This window comes from Lipotes vexillifer, unplaced genomic scaffold (assembly GCF_000442215.2).
Source record: "Lipotes vexillifer unplaced genomic scaffold, Lipotes_vexillifer_v1.1 scaffold1117, whole genome shotgun sequence".
NCBI classification, from domain to species: domain Eukaryota; kingdom Metazoa; phylum Chordata; class Mammalia; order Artiodactyla; family Lipotidae; genus Lipotes; species Lipotes vexillifer.
The window spans coordinates 57,825-67,665 of NW_006778824.1; the positions used below are offsets into that span (position 1 = coordinate 57,825).

The window sequence follows — 9,841 nt, forward strand, 5'->3', positions numbered from 1 at the left end:
CTAGGTAAAGATGTCAGGGGATACATTTAGGATATGGCTAACAAATCCTCTGAAGGTATATTATTTTTATTTTTTCCAAACAGCAAAATAGTGTCTATACTCCTTTTTGTGAATCCTTTACAGGAGATGCTGACTCTGGTGACTGGGTAGCTCTACCTTTGCAGAAGAGTTTAGTTTAACCTACACTGATATGTTCTTACTTATCATGGTTTCTAGGAACTCCAACACAAACTAAGTCAGTTTGCTTTAATTACTTTAATTAGTTTGACACAATCTTTTATGGACTTTGTTTCAAATTCTATCTGAAGAATGTGCTTGGCCTGGAAAGCAGCCTCTCCGGCCCAGTTGGTTCCCTGTGGAGCCCTGGCTAGCCTTGCTGAGGGGGCGCAGGGAAGCAGGAGGCCTCCAGGGCAGCATCAAGGGACCCGTGGTCTTCAGAGAACGTGTGCCTCACACTTGTGAGCGGGGAATGACACAGAGTCTGTAGTGGGGGGGGATCTTGGCAAACCCAATTGCAATGGGGCTGAGGTCGATATCCATGGGGTCCACTGGCGACTTCAAGTTAAAGTGCTGCAGGATGGAGGCCAAGAACAGGAACAGTTCCATGCGAGCCAGGCCTTCGCCAACACACACCCGCTTTCCTGGAGGTGACAGCAACAGTAAGACACTACCCTGGGCGACACAGCAGGGGCAGAGCCGGGTGGGAGGAGGCTGTGCGTCAACGGCCACCCTAAGCAGAGTTGACCCCCGTCTGTCTGTTGAAAGGGAGCCCAGAGTGGATTTCAGTGTAAGAGTATCAGCGACAGGTGTGCTCAGGTACCAGCCTTCACACAGCCCCAACCACCAGACTCAGCTACATGAACCTGTGTTAGGTTGGGAGAATGGGCCCTGCCCAGCGCTCAGCCTGATGTCCTACGGGAAAGAAGAGCGGCCCCAGGTGGAAGCCAAAGCTCTCGTGTTGGTGTTAAAGCTATCGAATTGGTTTCAGATCTTCCATCCTACCCACACCAAGGGCAGGCCCTGGAAAGGCAGCCAAGGGCTGGAAAGGTTAGATGGTCCTACGATGAGTCCAGGTAACCAAACGTTAAAATTTGCTTAGTAACCCTTGTTTAAAATTATGGAGAGTCGGGTAATATAGTTTTGAAAGATTTTCACTAAGTTCTAGTAAATGAAGAGTTTTAGCACTGAATGAACTGAATTATCTAAGGAAAGAAGAACTCATCTCAATGCATCCCCAGGACTTCTGGAGAAAAGGTGTCATGTAACCTCTCTGAACGGGGAAGAACACATTTGGGCCGTACCGGGGACAGAAATCAGGGGCACGATGCTGATCACACGTGGAACAGAGAGCAGGAGTTAGGGACAATCCCCAGGGAAGGGGCTACACATGACCTCTTCTCACCTGCGGAAAATGGCTTGAAATGGTCACTGTACTTGAACTTTCCATTTTCATTCAGAAAGTGCTCTGGCTTAAACTTCTCTGGTTCGGGGAATTCTTGGCTGTCATACAAGAGGGAGTCCAGTGTCGGAATTATGACTGTGCCCTGGAAGGAACAGAGGCTGCCTTGGTCAGTCAAGTTAACACAGCACAGGCTTTCACCTGGGAGCCGGCCATTGAATTTTACGTTAGACAAGATGGTATGTTCCCAACCGGGGAAGGTGTTCGCTGAGGGTAGGCAGAGAGCAGGTGGGGGTCACGACCAACTGGCAATGAGGGCTCCCATCTTTTCAGGAAAGTAGCTCCTCTGACCTACTCATCCAGGGATGGATGCTACTGTTGTTGTCTGTTTCTGCTGCTGGAAGACACCTCAACCCCAGGCACCGTCTGAGGAGCCCCTTCCCAGACTGCCTCCGTGGTCACCAGGTCCCCACAGGCCTGCCGGGGCAGCAGCACTTTGCAGGGTAGGGATGCTGGCCCAGCCCCCAGTGTTCAGCCGCATCTGCCAAGAGCAGGTGTCCTTGGTCCCTGTCCTGTTCCCTGGCAGGCGGCTGATCGGCAGGGTGGTGCTCAGGGGTGCGCCGCAGGCTCACATCTGACCTTGGGGATGACGTATCCTCTGAACACTGTGTCCCGGGTTGCTTCGTGGAACAGGTTGGAGGGAACGATGTCGATGAATCGCTGAATCTCATGCACCACGGCATCCAGGTAGGGCATATCCAGCCTGTCCCTGATGGCAGGGATTCGGCTTGGCCCAATCACCCTGTCAATTTCTTCATGAAGTTTCTCTGCCAAGATATGCATGGAATAAATGCATGACTCCAGGCTGGCTGAGCGTTCATGCTCCCATCCATGTACCCAGTAGATGCTTATGGAGCTTTGGATTATTGGGTAGTTCATCCACATGCGTCAGTAAGAACCAGGCTCCGTGAGGCTAGGAACTGTCTACAGGATTTATGTAGTTACTTATTCATGGCCTCCACTACCTTAGCTGGTCATGGCTAACCCCTTTCTGGTCTTCATGCCAGGAGCAGAGAATAAGAAAGAGTCTTGTTCTTTTGGAGGGAAACTGTGCTAATGGTTACCCCAGGCTGGTTTGTTGCAGGCTCGTAAGGAGTGTGGAGGTGAATGGAGACTAGAAACTGACATGCTCGGTGTGTTTCTGAGCAGCCGCTGGCAGTCACTTGGCCTCTCTGGGTTTGAGGTTGCCTGTGGGCCTTGTAATCTGTTGAGTGAACTGCAAAGCTCCAGCAGTATGGCAACTGGGTAACAGTTTTAAACACGTGTAACAAGACCTGCGGTATGCTGATATTTACCAGATGGTAAATACAAGAACATGCACAGGGATCTCAGTGGCAGTCCAGGGATATGTGGAGTCTGGGGTGGGTGGAAGGCAGGGAGGTGAGGAGGGGCCTGGGCTGGCTCTGCAACCTGCTTTCTTTCCAAGAGCTCTGAGCCAGTACTGAAAAATGTCAACACATGTTAAATTTGGCAGTGGATGTGTGGGTGTCAGTCATATTTACTGTCTTTTTCTCTGTATTGGAAATTCCTCATAATCCATAATTAAAACAGTCTTGGAGTCTGTGGCTCCCCTGTAGTAAAGAGCGGTCAGAAGCCCCCTCAGAGCTGCCACAGACCCGTGGAGCCTTCGCTCCCTGGACTTCCAGCTCTTTCTCATCACCTTTCTGTCAGGTAGAAAAGCAAAGGCTTTGGAGTTGGACCGGGTCTGACCCTGGACAGGTCACATATACACATTCTTAGGGGAAATAACCTCATGCCCTTTCCATCAGCCCTCAAGAACACAGTGTATTAAAGGGCTGGTCCCCATACCTGGCACCCAGCAGGAGCCAAGTTATCATCATTAGCCACAGCCAGCGTGGCTCGGGTGGTGTGGGGCTCCTTGCAGTGGGGAGCCCCCACCCCAGCTCTGTGCCCAGCGAAGGGCGGGGGCTCCAGGCCTGATCACTGCTGGGGAGGGCACCCTGGCCCCAGGTGATGGCTCCTTTACCTCCTCTTTCCTTGGAGGTTGGCGCTGATTGGCCTGTTGATATATGGCGTTGCTCACATCGCCTCCACTGGCCCATGTGGGTGATTCTAGTGCCTTGTGCTCTGTGCATGCGGCCCCCAAAGCCATGCCTGATCTACCCTGGGTCCCACCCGGCCCAGTGCTGGGGAGGAGCCCTGGGAAGGAAGGCCAGGTCCAGGGCAGCAGGCAGACTTGCAGTGCTTTTCCTGGGGTTCCTCCTCTGATCCCCACTTTTCCAATCGGGTGAGACACGCCAGGAGGCCTCGCCCCTGCCCCCTCCTGCCTCTCAGCTCTGCCTGGAAGGCTGGGGCTGACTCAGGGGCGATGTGCACATTTTTTCTCTGTCATAAATAGATCATGGCCTGGAGTGGATGCAGACGGGCTGGCGTTTCTCCACTGGGCTTTCTTCCTGCAATCTGGGGTTTCCAGTGGGTGTGGGAGGGCTGAGTGCCGGGGCCTGTCATGTACGAGAACACTGCCCCTAAAGCATTCGTCCAGCAACCCCAGTGTCACTGCTGCAAGAGTTAACAAGCAGTCCCCGTTTGGCCGACGGGAAGCTGAAGCCTAAATGCTCCAGGCTGACCATTCAGGTGCGACGGCCACATGGTCCAGTGTCCTTGCCTGTTACTTGCCCTACCTTCAACCTCCGGGTATTTCATGAGAATCAGGAGCCCGTATCTCAGGGTGGTGCTGGTGGTCTCTGTCCCCGCAAAGAGCAGGTCAGCCACGGTCACAGCAATGTTGTCCAAGGTGTACACAGGGTCTGTACTGTGTTTTTCCTGCGATGTGAGAGATAGGGCCTCAATACAGGGAGGTCTTCAGGTGGATGAGAAAGAGACCCTGTGTCCCTCAGCAGGAGAGCACCTGGCAGCCCTGCCAGCTCCACAGGGGGCCCATCCTGCACAGACACCATCGTCTCCATTGCAAGGCTAGGGAACAGAGGCTCCCAGAAAACCGACCACGGGCGGGACTGTGCCCTCACCTGGCTGTGAGGTCTGTGCTCCTTCTATGGCACCGAGGGCCCTCCTGGGGGTGGGGCTCTCCCTGGCCCTGTGCCACGGCCCCCAGCAGCTCAGGGCTGAGCTGTGGGGCTTCTGCAGGGCTGCCCTCAGCCTCATTCCGCCCCACGGCCGCTGCCTTAGGTCCCAGGAGGCAGGGAAGTCACAGGGGAGCTGGGTTAGGGTGGGAGGTGGGAGGGGTGGGAGGAGGCCCAGCTGATGGAAGAGACTCTCAGACACCCAGGGCAGTCTTCCAGGAAGCCAGGTGTGGAGCTCATGTGTGGCTCTAGAGCCACATGTGATGCCGAGGAAAGAAGAGAAGCTTGACTGATCTGGGCGGGCGACCCAGAGGGGTGCCAGAGAGGTGGTGCCAGGAAGGCCTGGGCCCCCTTGAGTCCATGCATGACGTGGGGGTTACATGCTGACGAGGAGCATTGAGGGCCTCTCCCCAGGTGACATGTGGTCATTAGTCAGTTGATCAGAAGTGGTTAAGAGGCTGGGCTGGAGGGAGCCAATGTGAGGGGCCCACTCACCCGGTCCCACAGCCCCCTGATGGCTTCTGCAAGAAAAGCCATCCTGTTGGCCGGCACAGTGGACAGTACAGTGGAGCCTAGGGCGGCCAGGCAGGCTGGCCGTGTCGACGTGTGGCGGTCACGCTCAAGCCAGTGTACTTGTATAAAACTAAGAGCATCGGAATGTACACGATGTGGGTGGCGTGGACACTGCAGTGCAGGTCATAATACAAATCTGAAAGATGCACCCTGACCCCGCAAACCCATCTCATAATGGCCGAGTGCCCGGCTCCGCCTGGTCTGGAAGCTGCGAGTTGTGAGGGTACCTTCTCCATTTCCATCAGCATCACGTCAGTGAAGTCTCGGGGGCAGCTGGCCTCCAGTGACTTCTGGTGGTCCTTCACTCCTTCTAGAGCATACTCTTTTATTTCAGACACATTTTTCATTAGTTTTCTATGGCTTCCAGGCAGGTAACGTATGTAGCCTGAGAAATTATTATAAAGCTAGAGAGAGAGTGAGGGAGGGAGAGAATTTTCTTACTATGTATATATATATTTTTCCAGATGCAATAGCATTTGGCGTACTAGGCTGACAACCTTCTCCAAACCTGAATTTATGGCTGTCACTATTATATTATTTAGAATATTTTGGCTGAAAGTATCTTTCTGGGCACCACTCTACGAGGTCGTGTGAGTTCCGTGGTGGGAATGTGAGCACATAGGCAGAGGTACCGTGTGCCTGGTGAGGACTGATTTTAAAGAGTGATATGGTAAGTGTCCTGAGGCTATAGCAAGGGGGAAAGGCGGGCCCCGTGGAGGTGTCCCGAAGGAGCGCTCAGGCTCTCTAGTCTTGTGTGCCTGTCTGTCCGCACACACAAGTGCCCCTTCTTATCCTTTCCCTGCTGTAAACCCTCGACTGAAGCCGGGTGCAGACCAGGCGAGCGGGAGGGAAGCGCTTCACCTGGATCCAGGGCGTACTGAGCAGGTAGAAATTCTCATTGAACAGACTCAGCATCCTCAGGGCCGTCTTGTCGTTGTAGTCAACGCGTCTGTGGAAGAGGATGTCGGAGATGACGTTGTAGGGCGCGAAGCCGATGACAAAGGTGGGGTCGAAGGGCTGGCCTGGAAAACAGGGGAGCTGTCAGGGCGCTTCGCTCGTGGGTGTGGCAGGAGGGCCGTTTCCAGTGCTTGTGAAGAGACATCCTAGGACTGTGAGAATTCTCGGGAGGTGGTGACTGGGAACCACTCGGGTTTTCTTCACTTGTCAGTTATTCAGGACACACCGGCTGCACCCTCAACAACCACGCCCGCTCCCTGGGTTAGAGGGAGAACCGGCTTGTGAAGTGGCATCTGGGGGCTAACGTGGGAAGCTGCGTCAGTCGTCAGGGGCCGTGGGGCCCAGGCCAGGCTCTACGCACCATGGGTCTTCCGGAGCGCCCCCAGCAGGAGCTGGGCCTCCCTCTGGATCCGCTGCTCATTGCTCTGTTTCCCCATCCCGAAGTCACGGAGGGTGGCCAGGGAGAACCGCCGGGTGTCCTGCCAGGTCGGTCCATTATTGAAAATAATCCCTAAGGAAGAGGGAGCAGCAGGCTGTCACTGCAAACTGTCCTCTCAGGAGAAAAGGGCAGGAGTGATGGGCGCCCTGCGCTGCGCCCTGCACGGGAGGGACCAGGGACCACACTGACCCGCGCAGTGACAGATGCTTGGGTTTGGAGAGAAGCCGTTGGGGTCGGCTGGCATTCTCCGTTGTCCCTGTAAGCTCTGCAACCACCAGCCTGCTTGCTTTCCCCACTCTGCCTTGTGTCCTCCCCACAGGAGGGAAACCACACCTGACCACTGAGAAAAAAACCTCTGCCTCTTTCCTGTTTACTGACTAATTTCCTTGAAGCCATTCTGTTTCCAATGACTTTTTTTACCCTCACACTATAGACACCTCAGCTCGCACTCTGTGGCTTCACAACAAGTCCTTACTAAAATCTGAGGTCACAGGGCCCCCGGACCACGGAGACCTCCGGATCCGGGAAGACCTTGATCTGGTTCCCTCCTGCATGTGGAGGCCTGAGGAAAGCCATGGCCCTGGACATTCCAGAAGGAAGTCTGGCCGGACCTGAGAGGTATAGCAGAGGAGGGCTTCATTCTACCCCAAAAGGACACCTGGACGGCCTGCAGGGGAAGCAAAGGCAGGGGTGGGAGGAGAGGCATGTGACCCAAGGAGGCTGCCATGGAGCCAAGCCCGGGGACGGACAGCATGACCACTGATGGGTGTGTGGGCGCCAAGGAGACCCATTTACAGGTGCCGTTCACCAGGTTAAAAGCACAGGTGACACTCAGTTCAGGGTCCTGTGTTCAGGTGTCCTGGTGCCGATTCCTGTGGGACATTGCATAACGGGCCAAGTGGACGCTGGGTACGTGGCACAGTAGCCCAAGAGGGAACCTAGGGGAGGGATGCTCCAAACTCGCGGGTGCCTATGCCATCAGCCCGGCCAGGCCTTGGGCAGCTCCAGCCTTCCAGGTTACTGACCCAGGACACAGGGCGGACAAGCAAGCGGTGGCAGGGACCAGGGAGTGTGTGCTGAGGAGGCCAGAGGACAGAGCAGAGGCTGTGCCCCTAGTCCTGAGGACCAGAGAAGCCAGAAGGAAGGCAGGAGTGGAGCTGCGGGACCCTGGACGGCACGTGATCAGGAGAAGAGGTGGTTGAGGGGGGAGGGGCAGAGAGCAGGTAGTTTTAAAATGTTCTGGCAAGAACTGTGTAGAGAGAAAAGATGGAAGATACAGAAAAATGTGAGAAGCGACAGAGATACAGAGATAGAAAGACAGAGACAGAGCTGGAGAGCGAAAGAGACAGAGTCAGAGAGACACAGAGATGGAGAGAGGAAGAGACAGAACCCAGAGGCGCACCATCATTTGGGATCCGAACAGGCTGAAATGGGGCAACGAATCTCCTCTCCCAGAGCTTTGTGAAGATTGACTGAAAGGATCCTTTCGGCACCTGAATACGCAGCCGCTGCTCCACACTATTGGTAATCACCAACGCTCACATCATTATTCCTGGGGACCAAATGCAGCCCTGGTCCAGGGCCTGGCTGAGGCTCAGGGTCAGCCCCGGGCCGTGTGGGACATACAAAAACAGCACTTTGGAGCCCTCAGGCAGGAGGCAGGCAAGCCCCTTGTGTCCCACCTGCGGGATATGGATGCTGGCCCCTGCCTGACTGCTCTCAGGGGCCCATGACTTGGACCAGGGCTGGCAGATAAAGGGTCCCCAGAGCCAGGATGGAGCTCTTTGACCCCAGAACCCCTGCTCTCCTGGGGCTGTCCTCCAGTAAGTCTCCTCTTGTGTTAATGACAAAGATTAGGGTGGTTAATTTTGCTTTGAGCCGCCCCCAATAACAAACCCACCCACAAAATCTAAGAGGGACAATCAAATGCCATTGGTTGTGGCAGGATATAACCTCGGAAATGTAGACTGGAAAAATAAGGCAAGAAGCCCGTATACAGCTGTAAGCACATCAGTTTGAAAATTCTACATAAAATGAATAAGAGTTTTCTAGAGGCTCATCACCAAAGTTGACTCAGAAGGCGCTAGAGGCTTCCAAGTTTTGCTGGGTTGGTGGGACACTGTTTCCTTCTCATCTGCTTTGGATCTCAAACACCAGGGAGCAAATGATAAAGGCCAAGCAGGTGAGGTTGGAGGACAGCAGGGAGCTTTCAGAGCAGAGAGGTGGGGGAGGGGCGCCCCCGCCCAGGCTCCAGGACCTCCTTGGAGGCGTGGAAGAGGAGTCTGAAGTCAGGAGTCTGGAACACTCAGATAAAGACCAGTTAGACCCCACCCCACCCCTGCCCCCGCCCAGGCCTCCTCTGCCTGCCCGAGGGGAACTCAGGGGCTCTGGAGACACCGGAGCGGGGAGGGGCAGAGGAAAGAGGTGAGCCTGGGGATATGGGGTCACCGGGAAGTCTCAACACCCCCTTCCTGGTCTAAGAACAGCCCCAGGTAGGACATCGGGAGGCCCCCTCGATGGAGAAGCAGGGTGCCCATCGTAGGTGAGGGGCCCTCGGTGGATGGAGCCCCAACACCCACGAGTAGTTGAAGCTGTGAGTGGAAAGAGCTTCCAGGGGAGACTGAGGGCCCAGGGAGGCGGGAAGGTCTGCGGGGGCAGGCCCGGCCCAGCCGTCAGAAGCAGCTCCCTGGGTCCTATTTCTCTATGAACACGTCTGTCCTGCTGGTCGGAGGGTGGGTGCTCCAGGTCTTGTCCACTCTGGGTCCATCAAAAGGCGCAGAGCAATGACTGAGTGAGTGAATGCACCAAACTTCACCAGAGTTGTCTGCAGATCGCTCCACCTTTCTGTCTTTAGCATGTTGTAACTGTTATCTCAGTATCTCCCCCCAACATCATCCCCCACCCCACACGCGCCGCCCCCCGCCCCGCAAGTAGGACGCACCTTTGTCCTGGTGCACCCGGAACGCGGGGATTTCTCCTCTGCCAGAAAACTCATTCCTGTAGTCGAGCAGGACCTCCTTCACGGCCTTGTAGCCGTGCAGGACCACGAAGCGCCGTGAGCCCAGGTACAGGGTGAACACCGGGCCGAAACGCTCTGCCAGCTGCGAAGGCCACCAGGCCACCAGGGGAGTGAGCCACCGCGGACTTGGGGAACATGCCTTGCTTTAAAGTGCCCCCCAAGGTCGCTGTTGTTGACCAGGAGAACCCAGAGTGATCTGGGGAAGACCTCCCTAGAGGCTTCTGCCGGGAACACATCCAGCGCACGGCGCACCTGGGTGTGCCTAGCAGCCCTCCCTCCCGGGAACAAGTAACTGGGAGGGCCGATTCCTCTTGTTCCCCCTGAGGCCCCTTTGCCCATATCCGCCCCACCCC

At 55.5% G+C, this 9,841-nt stretch overlaps 1 protein-coding gene across 1 annotated transcript in view; it reads right to left on the reverse strand.

Moving 5' to 3' along the window:
- Window positions 1–238: 238 nt before the first annotated feature.
- The window catches only part of CYP2E1 (cytochrome P450 family 2 subfamily E member 1), a 10,653-nt gene continuing 1,050 nt past the window's right edge, over window positions 239–9,841 (reverse strand). The window contains exons 2-9 of the mRNA XM_007451990.1: window positions 9,411–9,570; window positions 6,392–6,541; window positions 5,935–6,095; window positions 5,301–5,477; window positions 4,102–4,243; window positions 2,039–2,226; window positions 1,403–1,544; window positions 239–641 (exon numbers count right to left, since the gene is read on the reverse strand). Of these exons, the coding sequence (XP_007452052.1) occupies window positions 451–641; window positions 1,403–1,544; window positions 2,039–2,226; window positions 4,102–4,243; window positions 5,301–5,477; window positions 5,935–6,095; window positions 6,392–6,541; window positions 9,411–9,570 (1,311 nt within the window). The 3' untranslated portion in view covers window positions 239–450. The remainder of the gene's footprint in view (window positions 642–1,402; window positions 1,545–2,038; window positions 2,227–4,101; window positions 4,244–5,300; window positions 5,478–5,934; window positions 6,096–6,391; window positions 6,542–9,410; window positions 9,571–9,841) is intronic.